At 40.0% G+C, this 17,862-nt stretch overlaps 1 protein-coding gene across 1 annotated transcript in view; it reads right to left on the minus strand.

Annotated features, from left to right (window-relative positions):
* cog6 (component of oligomeric golgi complex 6) overlaps positions 1–17,862 on the minus strand; it is a 107,928-nt gene that overhangs the window by 81,089 nt on the left and 8,977 nt on the right. Inside the window, exons 3-4 of the mRNA XM_079823652.1 lie at positions 14,696–14,767; positions 14,392–14,450 (exon numbers count right to left, since the gene is read on the minus strand). Of these exons, the coding sequence (XP_079679778.1) occupies positions 14,392–14,450; positions 14,696–14,767 (131 nt within the window). The remainder of the gene's footprint in view (positions 1–14,391; positions 14,451–14,695; positions 14,768–17,862) is intronic.

Raw genomic sequence — 17,862 nt, forward strand, 5'->3', positions numbered from 1 at the left:
ATAAGGGAAGCAAAACCAGTTGAGAAATTGAGAATCACAGAAATGTTATAACATACTTTAGTATCTATCTGCTGCTGATCTCCGGGAACGAATGCTGGATGCATGAGGCATTCAGACTTCAGACAGGTGACGGGCTACAGCCTTCAGAATGACACACTTCCTTAATGAAAATGTCTCTCAACACCAACTAAAGCTTCAATGATATGAGGAAGATCTAATGAGAGGGAGTGATGAAGGTTGTGGAAAAACAATCAGGTCCTGGTCTGTTTGACTGTCCTTGGTCTTTTATGTTGGAGCTTTCAGTGCTGTCACAAACTGGTGTTTTGCTGTCATGAATGATATTTGCGTTTATTCTCAGTTGCTCAGACTTTTCCACTGACATCAAAGTGCTTTCAACATCTTTGATAGAGGGGGGGGGGGGGGGGGGGGGACTCCCGTTACACCACAGCGAGTCTATAGAGGTTTAAGAAGTGAAAAATTGCGGGCTCCTCCGGAATCACACTATACTTTATATGCAGAACGCATTGCAGAGTCGAGAACAATTCATTAATTGATAAGTCTCTCACATCAATTAATCATTTCAGTCAAATGAAGCTATGAAAACTAATAAATGAATGCATGTTGTAATATAAATTAACTCCTGTTGCAGGAATTTCTTCACTCAATATCAGTCACGGAAAGGGCATCCGGCAAGACGAACTCCAGATTGAGAAAACTGAACACCAGCAGGTGTGTATTAATATTTGAGATCCTGCTTTCGGGTCCTCTATGGAAGCATGACAAGCCATGTCCTGACCTGTCCCTTGCACAGCTGTCCCTCTGGGGATGGACACGGTCAGGCAAGGTTAAAAAGCAGCTGGACAAGCAGGCACAATCCCATCTGGCTGATGAAAATGTCACCGAGACAGGCAATGTCCCAACAGAACAACACAATGTGGAAGGACACTCTATATTCATAGAATACCTCGAGCTACGCTCGAACCAGAGCTGCTCGGACCAATCAAATTGTCAGGGCGGGCTTTATACGATGATGGACAGATGATCAACAGTAACGTAATCATCCATGTCAAAGGCACTTGGGTTGAATTCATTTTAATCCTAAACGGAGAAATTGTTCGTATATGCATTCACCTTCACTATTTCTCTCAGAATTATGCCAAAATGCCAGTTTTGTCGGGTATTCTCAAAAGAGCAGTCTTAAATGAGTGAAATAACATCATAAATGAACTGAAGAGTCTTAGAAGAGTTGTAAGAAAATGAGATCCGTGTCTTGTGCAGCAGCGGCAGATCTTAAAGGGACAGCAGCCTAATAAACCAGTTTCTGTGATGTCTGTCATTAATGTTAAAGAACAAAGGTAACAGAGGAAATTGCAGCTTTAATAAGGATTAAGCTATATTTAATTTAATATTTATGCAGTTGAGAAAGGTGCTTGATAACTTTATTACATTTCTGTATATGTCTAACAAGTAGGAAGGCCACAGGTAAATATGCCATTTATTATAATGGGTTCATATTAAGATTGTTTTCAGTTCACTTAAATGAAAAGAAATTGATACCTTTCAATTATATTGTAATATTGAATGTCTATCATTAATGAATTAATGAAAAACATCTTTTCATAAGCTGCGTTTCCACCGCAGGAACTTTCCCCAGGAACTAGGAACTTTGGGGTGGTACTCGGTGTGTTTCGACCGCAGGAACCAGGGTCTGTATGAAGTTCCGGGTAAATATTTCCCCCTCCAAACGGCCCTGCTCGCGAGGTAGTACTTTTTCAAAGTTCATCACTATGACCGATTTCAAAACAAGGCATCATAACGCTTCGAAGCTTCATGATGCCTTGTTTTGAAATCGTCATCACTATACAAGTCGTTATTTAGGGGTTTTTTTTTGCGCACAAAAACTATTCTCGTCTCTTCATAAAGTTATTGTAGAACCACTGTAGTGAGATGGACTTTGTAACAACGTCTTTAGTACCTTTTATGGGTCTTGAGAGTGTAATGTGGCGTTCACACCGGACGCGATTTGCGCGAAGGTGGACGCTTGAACATTTTGAGTTTACTCGCTTCAATCGCGCGTGAAATTCGCGCAAATCGCGTGTGACATTCACTGCACAACAGACGCGAATTCGCGTCATGGGCGGGGTTTCCGCCAGCAGCTCGTCTCGTTGAGAAATGGCTGACATGGGCTGTGTTTACATGTCTTTTTTTTGTTAAAATCTACTGTTAATGTGTGACAAAACGTAATTAAGACTTTTTCAGTCGATAATGTAGTTGTTTAAAGCTCAAATCTGTGGTTTATTTATATAAAGAGTGCCTATTTGAACATTTTATCTGGCGTTTTCGGAGTTGTGAGCTCCAGCAGACAGCGGCGCTCAGTGCTCGCCAAAGCCGGCGAGGGCAACCTTTCCTCGGCCAGTCCTTCTGCTGTCTGCCGCTGGCTCTGATGTCTCTGTGGCGTCTCGAGCTATAATTCATCTTGTAACGGCCGATCTTTGGTCTCATGGATCTATAATTTGTTCCCTTGCAAATCGTTTAGGCTGAGGGCAAAGAGAAGTTTCATTACTTTATATTTTTAGGCTATAACCGTACGTTGCAGTTGTAACGTTAGCCTACTAGCACTGACTTTGAATGTTTGACTGAATTGTTTGCTTTATTTCATGTATAGCTTGTTATACATTACTTATACTTTTGTATTATTAATCATACATAAACTTGCATTTAACAAAAAGAGACTGGGTTGTTTCATGTCATTTAATGTTATCACAGTGATAATCATATTGTCTGAACCAGATATTAATATACAGATTTTCTCCTCATTGTTGTCACTACTAGAGCAAGCTCCTTATTGGTTAACACGGCACGAAATATCCGCCAAAGTTCAGGTTTTTCAACTTGAGCGATTTGCGCGATTCCCGCGAATTGCGCGTTCAAAACGCTCAATTTGCGTCCTTCGCGCCGCCTCAATCGCGCGAATCGCTCAAATAGGCTAATTTTCCAACTCCCCTAGAGTTAAACGTTTGAGTTTTACAGTTTTCGAATCCATTCAGCCGATCTCCGGGTCTGGCGGTAGCACTTTTAGCCTAGCTTAGCATAGATCATTGAATCTGATTAGACTGTTAGCATCTCGCTCAAAAAAAAAAAATGACCGAAGAGTTTCAATATTTTTCCTATTTAAGACTTGACTCTTCTGTAGTTACATCGTGTACTAAGACCGACAGAAAATGAAAAGTTGCGATTTTCTAGACCGATATGGCTAGGGACTATTCTCTCATTCCTGCGTAATGATCAAGGAGCTTTGCTGCCGTACTATGGGTGTAGCGGCGCAATATTACACAGCGCCTAAACTCTTCAGGACATTGGCCCTTGGAGCAGGATTGGATACCCCTGATCTAGGAGGACCAAGTTGCTAAATATTAAACAGGTTTTGCGATGCAAAATGCAGTAATTATTAATAAGCTGGTAATAAATTAATAAATGGTTATGGCATCATAAACAAGCCAAGTCGGGGAGGAAGCTTTTGCATTCAGTAGATCAAACTCTTATTTCAGCAAAAAGAGGAAGGGGAATCTTGTTTTCCATGACATGTCCTCGATTTGAAACCTCACGGAATTGCATGAAATGAATGCTAAGCATTTTTATTGGCCTGGACAAATATTTCCTGACAGCGTTCCATTACAATACATTCCAGAAAAATGACCTCATTATAGTTTCATCAATGTCTCGCTCTCTGCTCCTTCTCTTCTCTCTCTCTCTCACCTGTCTGTCTGTGTGTCACTCTGTGGATTTAGACAAACTCTCCTGCTGGACGAGTACAGGATTGATGGCAGTAGAGCGTGGAGACGCCAGCTGTCCATCACAGCTGTCAGCATCTCCTTTGGTGCCAAAATCAAGGGCCGTTCCACAAGGTCAGAGATCCGTTGGCCTGTCGCTTCCAAAACAACAGGATTATTTCCTCTTCCAATCGCAGGCTCGTTTAGAATCGCACAAACCTCTGAACTTCCATCTCTCAGTCAGTTCATCTCTTAATCAAAAGATTTTGTTCTGTCTTCACGATGTTCCCCTTCCTCATTGAAGTCTGCGCCTCTTTTCCAAAGCCTAATGAGTTTCCAACCTACCTAGACATCACAGGCGTGTGTCTGGCGTGAAGTTTGTTCCAAAAGATAAGTTGCCAAGCAGCATCATATTCATCCCTCACATAGAATTCAATCCACAATGCATTGTTGTAAACTCAACAGGGGGGGGTGGAGAAGAACAAACTTGTCAACTATAAATATACAAATACATTTCATTCAGTGCTAAATTAATGTTTTTTTATTATACGTGGCTTGATTCTGAACGTTCTATGGTGTGCAATTATTTTCCGGGAAACCGTGAGGGAAACTGTGCTAAAGGTGTTCCAGGCAGGTCTTGCCCGCATTACAGTTCCATATCACTTCGCCAAATGATTTCAATTATTTCAAAGGTCTTTACAGCCTACAGAACCACAACGACACGGACACAATTATGTTTTATGTATTATGCATTTATGGACAAGCAATTTTGCACTCTCTTTCCCACTCAAACGCACAAAAGCAACCTAAAAGCTACATGACGTTTCTCACTAGCGAGGTGCAGATAAACGTAGTCTTGCTTTTACAAGACGCTGGTGCCGAACATTGTTGAGAGACGCACAGTCTGAGGTAATTCACATTTGGTAATCTCTCTCACTCTCTCTCTAATAACTCACTGCATTAATAACTGCAATAGTCAGCTATCAGTGGCTCAAGCCTCCGTTTCTAGCTCTAAAATGACGTTTTGGAATTAGCAACAAAGTGATGAGATGCATAAGAAAATAGTCCTACACACTCCCCTTCGCGTCGTGACCGCATTACCACCACTGGTGTGCACTATTTTTCGAATAATTCAACAGCACGGAGTCAATTACTCCTGACATATACACATTCAAAAGATTGAGTCTTTATGATTTTTAAAGTTGAAAAAGTTAATAAATTTAAGCAAGGAGAATTTTTTTTTATTAAAAGGTGACAGTAAAGACATCTAGATTGTTACAAACGATTATAGATAGATAGATAGATAGATAGATAGATAGATAGATAGATAGATAGATAGATAGATAGATAGATAGATAGATAGATAGATAGATAGATAGATAGATAGATAGATAGATAGATAGATAGATAGATAGATAGATAGATAGATAGATAGATAGATAGATAGATAGATAGATAGATAGATAGATAGATAGACAGATAGACAGATAGACAGATTATTATCTAAATGCTTTTCTTTTAAACTTTCTATTCATCAAAGAATACTTAAAAAGGTTACCATCAACGGAATAATTTATATTAAAAAAAATATTTAATTGTTTTTACTGTATATTTGGTCAAATAAATGCAGCATTCTTTCAAGAGTCTTCTTTCAAAAACAAAAAATCTTATGAATCACAAACATTGGACCTGTTGTTCCATAACTCTGTCTGACGCACCCACCGCTAGCCTAGCTTAGCACAAAGACTGGAGGTAAACGGCTCCAGCTAGCCTACTGCTCAATAGGTGACAAAATAACGCCAATATTTTCTTATTTACATGTTGTGATGTGTGTATAGTAACATCATGTACTAAAACCGACGGAAAATGAAAAGTTGTGATTTTCTAGACCGATATGGCTAGGAACTATTCTCTCATTCCTATAATAATCAAGGAAAATGTTGGGCGTTATTTAGTCACATATTGAGCAGTAGGCTAGCTGGAGCCATTTACCTCCAGTCTTTGTGCTAAGCTAGGCTAACGGTGGGTGTGTCAGAGTTATGGCACACACGAAGATGAGAATGATATGTATGGATTTATCTAACTCTGGGGATACGGTGAATAGCCTAAGCTAAAGTCCCAAAAAGTTGGCATGTTCCTTTCAAATTAAATTAAATGTAACAACAGGTAAAAACGCCCTTAGGACTAAATCCTCCAGAATATTAGCAAACAAACATATTACAAATCACTGCCTCGTTGCAACTGTCACAATTGAACATATTGACATTTCTAAACACTTCACTGTCAATCCCACAATCCCCCACATTAGCCTTCCGCTCAGCTCCTATAGAGAGGGAACAGAAAACACCCACTCAGCTCCGCACCAGTGGACACGTACAGGCTGCTTAGAAGGCAGCAGCCCAGAGAAAGCAGACAGCAAAGTACCTCACTGCCATTTGTCTCGCTCCGCATCTCATTGGTCCACCACATGGCACAACACACCCCAGCAGAGTCAATGCCCCGTCAGCCCTCTCTTCAATCAATTCCACTCAAATCACTTTCACTGGCAGTCTCTCAATGGCCATAAACAAGCACATTTCACCATGAGGCCCATAAACCTGATCTGTGGGTCGCAGGAAGCACAAGATACGCTGAAGCTGGAGCCTCAATCATTCTGCGCCTTCACCTTGAGTTCCCAAACCTAGAACCCAATTCCCTGATAGGATTTGGTTCGACCAATCAAGTCAACAAGGAACACAGTCGCATATGCCAGAATCCTCTTCTCTCCTTGGCATTATTATTAACTTTAGTGTATCGTATGGTCTTGTTATCAGCAGCTATCTCGTAATCAGTTGCATTCAAAGCAAGAGGCAAAACAGACAAGGGAATATTAAGTGGAAATGCAAAACTGCACTATAGCAGGGATAACATTTTCCAGCAGAAGACGATGAATGATTCATTGACCTCATCAAAAGTTGGACATCCCAGTGCTCAGCGGTGAACATGTGCACACTCTTTGAGATTTCTCTGATGTATAAATGGAAATGAGATTCGTGTAACGCCGCAGTCTTGTCGTCATCTGCTCTGAAAGTCTGCCCTGCTGACAGAGCTGTAGAACAAAACTGCTGTACAGCTAAGAATAGTCCAACATTGTGATGTTTACCAGAAATAGAGCACCGTGACATTCTGGTGGGAGTGCTGGGTATTCATTCATTACAAATACAAGCTTTTTTAATTAAACTACAGTTCTTCTCATTTAGGAGCAACCATCATCAGTGCATAGAAACTGAATAAATGGCAACGGGAGAATGTATCTTATACTGTGGTTAGTAACACAGACACATTCATGAAACATGAGCAGAACGAATGTGTGTGTAAATGGTTCGTAAAGCCGCTCTGATGTAAATTTTCGGATTCACGAAATTGTTAGTTGATCCGAAAAATAAATGTGGCTGCTCCCTACCACGTGTAAATGGTGCATAAACATTTACAAGTTCTGTGTTCTAATTTAGGCAAACTGATGACATTGCATTTTGATGCACTATGGATTTACCCCGTTTTTTTTTTTTTTGCTGTTCAACGTTGGGTAATAGTAGGCCTGTCGCGATTGGTCGATACAATCGACGCTGTTAATTAGTCGACGTCAAAAATGTTAGTCGACTGGATAAATTGGGTACGATATGAAATTGTATTATTACCGGTAACGTTACTTTAAAAACGACAGCACTCTAATAAGAGCACTATTTCTTCATCTGCGTCGATGTGTGACAGTAGGAGTGAGGACGTACGTGTGTGTGTGTGTGTGTGTGTGTGTGTGTGTGTGTGTGTGTGTGTGTATGTGTGAGAGCTCTGCTTCCACCGTTCACTAAACAATGGAAGCAGAACAGTCAAATATATACGCGCAGCTCAGGAAAAAGAAAGCAACAGAAAAGTGCGGCGCGGCCGGGACATGCTCACTCTGCCGAACTCTGACCTGAAGCGCACACACGCCTTTTACTCAGACAGATGGCAATGGCAGTTTCGCGGATTATTCGGCTTAAATTTTAAACAAATCTGTAAAAATGCACGTCCTGGCGAGTATTCGGGTAAACGCGGTCGGATATGTCTTTAGTGAACGTATACAGAGTTGAATGGGGATCGGGTGTTACAATGAATTTGGTCCGTGCAGCTCTTAAAGGGCCGGACCTAATGTTCTGTGTGAAGCAGAGCAGGGCAGGAACATGCCAGCCAAGTGAGTTTTTTAGGGTTTTTTAACCCTAAAACAATGATAAAACAATGATAAAACAATGAATAGTAAGTTCTGTCATATTATTCAATTACTTTAACTGTTTTTTGCCGTTGTATCGATTCAGTATCGGTATTGAGGTATTTTAGTCTGGTATCGTATCGAAGTCATAATTTTGGTATCGTGACAACACTATTCTATATAAAAATTATTTGCTGATATTCTCTTTTTTTTGTTACGTTGGTTTACAAATGTGTACCTTTTTACATTTTTACAATTTTAGTTTTACATTTTGTCAAGGGCTTGTTTACATTCATTAGATTAATACAAGTACACTACTGAAGGCCAACGATGCAAGTTAAATTAAATGTTTTTAAGTAACATTGTTGAAAATGATTGTGTAAATTAGTCGATAGATTAATCAATATAAAAATAGTCGTTAGTGACAGCCCTAGGTAATAGGCAGCGCTCATCACGGTCACTTTTTACCAGGCCGTCCAATCACAGTGAAGGAGGGGCGGGACAAAAGCTACACCGACCAATCATCCTACTTGTACACAGACTGAACAACAATAATGGAGAAGTTAATACTGCTTTTTTAATATTCAGTAATATTTTTCAAAATGAGATGCTAGTAACACATTACTACTATGGATATTCTGTATCGTAGCAACCAAAGTATGTTAGCTGGAAAAACGCTGCCCTTGCAAAGCGGATATTATTGCTTTCAAGCGCCAGCAGCTGGTCGTTTTCAGAAGAGCAGCAGGTGTTTTTTAGCTGGCTAAAATGCTTTGATGGACACACGATAATTGAATATTGCTAGGCATATGGCCAATTAGTCTCTTTAGCATTTATGCAAAATACTGGAGCCAAACCTGAGAAGGAGGTCCAGAAGATTCCACAGCGTTCCTGCACACGTCATTTGCAGTTGTAACTCATGGGCGGGGATTATGCTAATTATGAATGAGCGTGCGCGCGCGTCCTATTTACGAACGTTTGGAATTAAGATATACACACATTAAACTGCCGAATCCGTGGTGTACGAAGCGTTTGTGAATCTGGAGAGTAAAGGTCCATTTAACGCACAAATTACTCTGAATTTACGAAGGTTTCATGTATGAGGCCCAGTGTGTGTGTATACAGTGCCTTGCAAAAGTATTCATACCCACTGAACTTTTCCACATTTTGACACGTTACAACCACAAACTAAAATTGATTTTATTGGGATTTTATGTGATAGACCAACACAAAGTTGCACATAATTGTGAAGTGGAAGGAAAATGACAAATGTTGTCAATTTTTTTTTTAAGAACAGCTGCAAGTCTTTTGAGTTATGTCTTTATCAGATTTGCACATCTAGAGAGTGAAATTTTTGCAAAACAGCTCAAGCTCAGTCAGATTCGATGGAGAGTGTCTACGAACAGTAATTTTCAAGTCTCGCCACCGATTCTCAATTGGATTTAGGTCTGGACTTTGACTGGGCCATTGTAACACATGAATATGCTTTGAACCATTGCATTGTAGCTCTGGCTGTATGTTTAGGGTCGTTGTCCTGCTGGAAGGTGAACCTCCACCCCAGTCTCCAGTCTTTTTTCTTCAGGTTTTCATCTAAGATTGCCCTGTATTTGGCTCCATCCATCTTCTCACCTGTCCCTGCTGAAGAAAAGCATCCCCACAACATGATGCTGCCACCACCATGTTTCACAGTCGGGATGGTGTTAAGGGTGAAGTGCAGTGTTAGGTACCCTCCACACATAGCGTTTTGCATTTAGGCCAAAAAATTCAATTTTGGTCTCATCTGACCATAGCACCTTCTGCCACATTTGCTGTGTCCCCCACATGGCTTGTCGCAAACTGCAAACGGACTTCTTTCAACAATGGCTTTCTTTTTGCCACTCTTGCCAGATTTGCGGAGTGCACGACTAATAGTTGTCCTGTGTGCAGATTCTCCCACCTGAGCTGTGGATCTCTGCAGCTCCTCCAGAGTTACCATGGGCCTCTTGACTGCTTCTCTGATTAATGCTCTCCTTGCCCGGCCTGTCAGTTTAGGAGGACGGTCATGTCTTGGTAGGTTTGCAGTTGTGCCATACTCTTTCAATTTTCGGATGATGGATTGTACAGTGCTCCGTGAGATGTTCAAGGCTTGGGTTATTGATTTATAACCTAACATTTCTTTAAACTTCTCCACAACTTTATACCTGACCTGTCTGGTGTGTTCTTTGGTCTTCATGATGCTGTTTGTTCACTAATGTTCTCTAAAAAACCTTCACAGAACAGCTGTTTTTATACTGAGATTAAATTGCACACAGGTGGACTCTATTTACTAATTATGTGACTTCTGAAGGCAATTAGGTGGTTCCACTGGATTTTAGTTAGGGGTGTCAGAGTAAAGGGGGCTGAATACAAATGCACGCCACACTTTTCAAATATTTGTTAAAAAAAGAAAAGAAAAAATTTGACACACCATTTATCCTTTTCCTTCCACTTCACATTTATGTGCCACTTTGTGTTGGTCTATAACATAAAATCCCAATAAAATACATTTTTGTTTGCTGTTGTAACGTATCAAAATGTGGAAAAGTTCAGTGCACAGTCACATAGCACCTGTTTTACTATTGTTTAGACGCTTTCGCAGATGCGAGCTCCAGGCCGTCAGCAGCCATTCAGCGCTCATGTTCCCGCTGAGAACAGCTTCATCTCTGCCAGTCCTTCGGGACTTGTATGTAGATGGTGTTTAAACATGAGGAATAATTCATTTGGGGCATATCAAATGGGCCATCTTTGGTCTTAATAATCTATTACTTGTTCCGGAGCAAAATTATTTGGCTAAGTAGGGCATAGTTTCATAACTTTATATTTTTATGTAACTGAAATCTGTAGGCTACTATTAAACATTTGGCAACTGTTTGCTTGCGGTTATTTCCTATTGTACAAAGTTCTAATACTTTTATAAAGGCTAGTATTGTTTATTTAAATATTATTGTTCAATGATTAATATTACATACACACACACATACATACATACATACATATATATATATATATATATATATATATATATATATATTTATTATATTAGTGTGTGTGTGTGTGTGTGTGTGTGTCCGTCCCATACTGGCCAAATTAGTCGCAATGAGCAAGTTTTCAAAAAACAATTGTTATTTATTTTCAATAGAAAACCTTAAATTATGCATGGTTTGTTTGAATCTTACAAAAAACGACTGAGCTACATCTGTTTGAAGTCGATAGAGTCAGCAAAGTCAATTGAGAAAATTTGAGTTAAGGTTTTCTGAAGGTTCAAAAACAAAATCACATAGCAACCATACCTTTAAAGTCCCTGGTAATAACACCACCACACACATCAAGTCAAAATCAAATATCTATAGGAAAAATACACTATATTGGAAAAAGTATTGGGACACGCCTCCAAATCATTGAATTCGGGTGTTCCAATCACTTCCATGGCCAAAGGTGTATAAAATCAAAGCACCTAGGCATGCAGACGCTTCTACAAACATTTGTGAAAGAACGGGTCGCTCTCAGGAGCTCAGTGAACTCAAGCGTGATAGGTTGTCATCCGTGCAATAAGTCCATTCGTGAAATTTCCTCACAACTAAATATTCCACGCTCAACTGTTAGTGGTGTTATAATGAAGTGGAAGCAATTGGAAACAACAGCAACTCAGCGGTAGGCTACGTAAAATCAGCATGCTGAGGCTCACCGTGCGCAGAAGTCGCCAACTTTCTGCAGAGTCAACAGCTACAGACTAGAGTGCGGATCGGGCCGCATTTTTCTGTCCGAGTCCGGCCCGCGTCCGACAGAGTAGTAACCGAACCCGACCCGAGCCCAACAGGCATTAAAGGTCCCATGGCATTAAATTTTCATTTTATGAGGTTTTTCAACATTAATATGAGTTCCCCTAGCCTGAATATTGTCCCCAAGTGGATAGAAATGTTGATCGGTGTAAAACCGAGTTCTGGCTGTCTTTCTCTGCCTTTGAGAAAATGACAGGCCAGACGAGCCAATCCTGAAGTCTCCTGGTTTGACGTCCAAGCAGGAACGGTTCCCTCCCTTTCCTCCGCCCAGAGAATCTGGCACGCCCATGCAAACGCTCGAGAGATCATGGGTTATGAACGAGTGAACGCTGGCAGTTTCTCAGTGTTTGGATGTACAAATGAAAACAGAAGTCTTTTTTCAGTTCCTTCTGATCTGTGATCAGTGATTTCTTATGTGTAGCTAATTATTTATTATTCGTGCACACGCAGCGGCTTCTCTCTCCAGACAGAACGGTGTTTTCGTGTTTTCTATCTTGTGAGTGTTTTTGTACGTCCTCGTCGCGTCTATCGGTTCTAAAATGTGCTTACAGTCATGAGTTTCTGCTCAACATCGGCAGAGTCAGATCTTAATAGAGATAAACTTCACACACGCCGAAGCTCGGCCTTCAACATCCCCGACCCCCAGTACTGCATCTGGCCCACAGCGGAGGCACCAAACGCGGTGTGAGATTAAGCAGAAGGGGGGGTAACGGTGAGCATATCCAGCCTAGCCCCACAATAAACTGGATTACATTCGATTACTGCTGTTGTGTCTTTGTTTGCGTTGTGTACTCAACGCCCGTCACTGACGCTTTTATTTTATTTGAAAAATAATGCTATTATCAACACTTACTTTTAACTCGTTCATCTCGACAGCTGTAATGGTACATTGCATGTGTTACAAAGTTGGTAATAATGATGAAGACGGACTCGGCGTGACTGGGACTCGTGTTTATTCAGAACTCTCAGATACAAACACAATAAACTCGCGCTGACTGACAGCGCTCTCATAACTCAGTAGGTACTATAAATAACTTTGTTAGCAATCGCTGAGCTCAGTCTCTGATACATTAGTGATGTCCGGTTCGCGAACGATCTTTCTTTTGAACCAGTTCTTTTACGTGAACCGAATCAGGTCACCAAATCGGACTGAATTGTTCTAAAGGCCAATTTATACTTCTGCGTCGAGTGTACGCCATCAAAGTTTAGGCTAATCCAGGTTATTATGCAGAAAAAGGATTGCATCAACTGTGGATGGCTAAGGCTGTCATCTGCTCAATGTTCCTGCCAGCAGCGCTGAAGTTGCGCTGCCAGCCGCATGTAGCCTAATAATATGCAATATGCACGTGTTGCGCGTTGTCACAGCTACATAAACAAATTTCCGCGCACAGGAAGACGAATGTTAAGGTAATATTTTTAATTTATTTTAATCACAAAAACATCAAGTTAAAAAGGCCCATTGGCTACCTACATAAGCGGTTTTAAATTTCAGATGTCCAATGCCTTATTGCGCTGACGTGACCGAGCCCGACCCGAACCCGAACAATATATGTCCGAACCCGGCCCGGCCCGTCGGGCTCGGGTCGAGTATCCATCCTCTACTACAGACCACCAAAATTCATGTGGCCTTCAGATTAACTCAAGAACAGTGTGTAGTGCACAAAGCGTCGGTCCATAAAGACATGGATGAGCGAGTTTGGTGTGGAGGAAGTCGACTGGCCTGCTCAGAGTCCTGACCTCAACCCGATAGATCACATTTGGGATGAATTAGAGCGGAGACTGAGAGCCAGGCCTTCTCGTCCAACATCAGTGCCTGATCTCACAAATGAGCTTCTAGAAGAATGGTCAAAAATTCACATAAACACACTCCTAAACCTTGTGGAAAAACCTTCCCATAAGAGCAGTTTTCCCCAACAGTTGACCAAACGTTCACGTAACAGATAATGTATGCGTGAATACTCAGACCGCCCGTTAGTGATTGTGATTTCGACTTCAGTGAAAGTTAGCTGCATTATTACACCATTAGATGGCAGCAAAAAGACTATCTTTATGAGTGAGTAGCAAAGACTTTTATATTGAAATGAAAAGAAACAAGGACGTTGTTTTTATTTTGATTGGCTATCTCAAACATTTTGACATTAACAAGCACTGTTAGATCACTGCACTGAACCCATATAGTCCAGCAGCCCACTGGGAAAAGTCCCGATAAAATAGATGGCAAGAACCGCCCCTGTATAGGGGTGTAGCAATACACTCATGTCACGATTCGTTCAATACACAATACTCACTGAGCTCCTGAGAGCGACCCGTTCTTTCACAAGTGTTTGTAGAAGCGTCTGCATGCCTAGTGCTTCATTTTATACACCTGTGGCCATGAAGTGATTGGAACATCTGAATTCAATGATTTGGAGGGGCATCCCAATACTTTTGGCAATATAGTGTATGTTGTGACACCGCAGGCTCCATATGATCTTTAGTGACACAGGCACATTTTATTGTAACGCAACTCTTTTTCTTTTGATATTGCTTCAATATATGCCATCGGCAAGCCTCATATCACCACATATCAGTCAAACACTGCATAGCATTACATCAGACTCACTTCTCTCCTTGAAGTTTGTTGGTTTTCACAATCAAGTCCTGCGTTTGTTCTTTGGCAGCCTGTTGACACACAGAACATGAAAAAAACATGTTGGTCCTTCAACTATGTACGTTCAAATATCTTCTTCAAACCCATGAAATGGCTTTTAAATGTTTAAAGTTTATTCATTTTATTCTGGAGAACACTAGCATATAGATGCCTTCAAAGCCAATAGAAATGGATATAATGCACCAAAAGTGCTTTTTTGAAAATGTCTTTTACAGATGATGATCGCAACTATCTGAAAGCAAACATGCATGATTACCTTTAACGTGTTGGTCATTTCTTCACAGCAGGAGCTCATGGCCTGAACATCTTCATGAACGCTCTCTAGTTCCTAAAGCAGAGAGACACACTTAAGATCTTTGAAGAGGAGTCCTACACAGCAGCAGAAGGTACAGCGGTTGTGTGCACATGGAGCTGAGTTCATTGTGTAAAATCACATTTACATTAATTCAGAAGCTTTTATCCATTAGAATTTATAATAAGAATAACAACATCTGAAGCAAACTACCGTTCAAAAGATTGGGGTTGGTAAGATTTTTGTAAGAAGCTCCTTATGTTCACCAAGACTGCATTTGCTTGATCAAAAATACAGTAAAACAGTCATATTGTGAAATATTATTTCTATTTAAATGAACTGTTTTCTAGTTTATACATTGTAAAATATAATTTATCCCAAAGCTGAATTTTCAGCATCATTACTCCAGTCTTCAGTGTCACATAATCCTTCAGAAATCACTCTGATATGATGATTTGATGCTCAAGAAACATTTATGTTTATTATCAATGTCACAAACAGTTGTGCGGCTTCATATTTTTGAGGAAACCATGGATTTTCCCCCCCATGATTCTTTGAAGAATAGACTGTTCAAAAGAACAGAATTTATTTAAAATGTAACAAAGTTTTTAAGTGTAACAAAAAGTTAAGCGTCACTTTTGATCAGTTCCTTGTTGAATTAACTCTTTAAAAATATCTTTAAGTAAAATGCATAAATATACATTGTAATTTAAAGGAGTCATGACATGAGAAATCAAATTTGCCTTGATGATTTGACATATAAGAGGTCTTTGTACCATTAGAACATCCTGCAAGTTTCAGAGCTTAAATCATCCTCATCATTATAATAAAAGCATTTATTTAATCAAAGTCCAAAAACGGCTTGTTTTGATAGTGCGGGATCTGTGACGCACACAAGAAATGCATTTACATATGACTTCCTCCAGAGCAAGACATCAATGAATAGTTTTGCATCTTCACACCATAGGCCCCGCCCACTAGCATTTAGTCGCTTCATGCTGCCTTCACGTGCCTATCGGAATTATCGTAAATACGAGTTTCCTAGGTAAAAATTGCACATGAACGCCCTCTGATGTCGTGTTTACCACTGGGAAGTTCGGAAATAACTTTGCTACCCCAATTCCCGAGATAGGCGTGTCATAAGCTTTAAACATGGTGGCGGGGAGAACTACTGCTGTGGCAGGGGTGGTTTTTTTCCAAAACATCTTGGTCGTCTTGTCTTGACATTAACGTAGTACATATTTACATGTAAGAGTAATCATTTGAAGCGTATTGTATGTTTGGTACACAGCGAAAATAGCCTGCATTTGACTGAAATTACAGAATCAGAAGAAAGCGGACTATCTGGAATGTTTATATGGTTGTCGGTGCATGGGAGACTACAAATGATGATGGTTTTAATACGATTTTCCCAATAGGCAAGAATAACCTGGTGTCCACCATGATTCCTGTTCACTCCGACAACAAAGCACTTGAACGCAACAAGCTCGTAATCACGACTTCTAAAGTGGGAATTAGGAAATTTCCGATAACACGTGAAGGCAGCATAACGACTGACACTTGCCAACTCCGGATGTGAGCGCCACATCACGTCAAAAGCAAATAGAACCCATAACTGACGCGGTCTACACTGAATACAGTATACACAGAGGTGGGTAGAGTAGCCAAAATCTGTACTCAAGTAAAAGAACAAGTACTTACGGAAATATTTACTCAAGTAAAAGTAAAAGTAACAATCGTAATATTTACTTGAGTAAGAATAAAAAAGTATTCGATGAGAAAACTACTCAAGTAGTTAGTTACTAGTTACTTTCGATCTGATTGATAAGAAGCGAAAACCCTGAATTTCAGGCTACTTGGAGAGCTTTCACACATCTCTCTGTAACACTTTACAATAAGGTTGTAATAGTTAACATTAGTTAATGTATTAGTTAACATGAACTTACCATGAACAACATCTCTGTTCAGCATTAGTTCATCTTTGTCAACGTTAGTTCATAAAAATCCAGCTGTTCATGGTTTATTCATGTTAGTTCACAGTGCATTAACTAATGTTAACAATATTTGAATAATGCATTAGTAAATGTTTAAATTAACATAAAGATAAATAAGTGCTTTATAAGTGCAGTTCATTATTAGTTCATGTTAACTAATGTAAGCTAATGAACCTTATACATATATTTATATATATATATGTGTGTGTGTGTGTGTGTGTGTGTGTGTGTGTGTGTGTGTGTGTGTGTGTGTGTGTGTGTGTGTGTGTGTGTGTGTGTGTGTGTGTGTGTGTGTGTGTGTGTGTGATTAATGGTTAAACAGTGTAAATTAATGGTGTGCTGGGCTAACTAGAGCTCTTCTTAAAACATACTTTGTTCTTATATTTTTATAGTATATAGTATATAGGCTATTCTTTAGGTAGGAATAAAATACAATACCGTTTTTATTTGTATGTATTTTCTACACTTCAGTGTCTGTCCGGATTTGTGTATAAATGCAAGACGTCACATTAGGCTATTCAATTTGTTTCGTTTTGTGAAGAAAAGGATATGTAAATGTGAAGATTTGAACGTTTGTTCGTGGACGTGTGTTGTTTGAAGGATTCAAACGATTTGTCATTGCTTGCACAAGAGCGCATATGAGGAAAACACTCGGACAGTGTGTGAAATAGTATTATAATAAGAGAACATTTCCCATAGTTACCAAATGACCCTTAATAGTGTTCAAAAATAGGCATCATTGTGACACTTACCGCTACATGTTCTTTTCAGGGTGGAATTCTTGTATGCTGAGAGATGTCAGATCGTTTTGGTGCACACAATGCATCGCATTATGAAACTATTCTTTTTGACATCTTGGAGTGAAAACATAGACTGAACTTGAGGCCACGGGCAATCTGCCTCCCGTAGCTCACACACATCTTCCTCTGCTTCGGCCATCATCTTCCGACTAAACGCGCGCTAATTATAAGCGGGTGATGCGTAGCAACCTCTCGCGAAGCAGCCTCTCCAACGTTTCGCGAGACTTGCGAAAGTCATATTAACTTATTTTAATATATATAATATAATTATTACAATTTGACAGTAACGGAGGAACGCCACCGAATGTAACTAAGTAAAAGTACAGTTTTTTCACAA

This window comes from Gobio gobio (genome assembly GCF_949357685.1).
Source record: "Gobio gobio genome assembly, chromosome: 8".
Lineage (NCBI taxonomy): Eukaryota > Metazoa > Chordata > Actinopteri > Cypriniformes > Gobionidae > Gobio > Gobio gobio.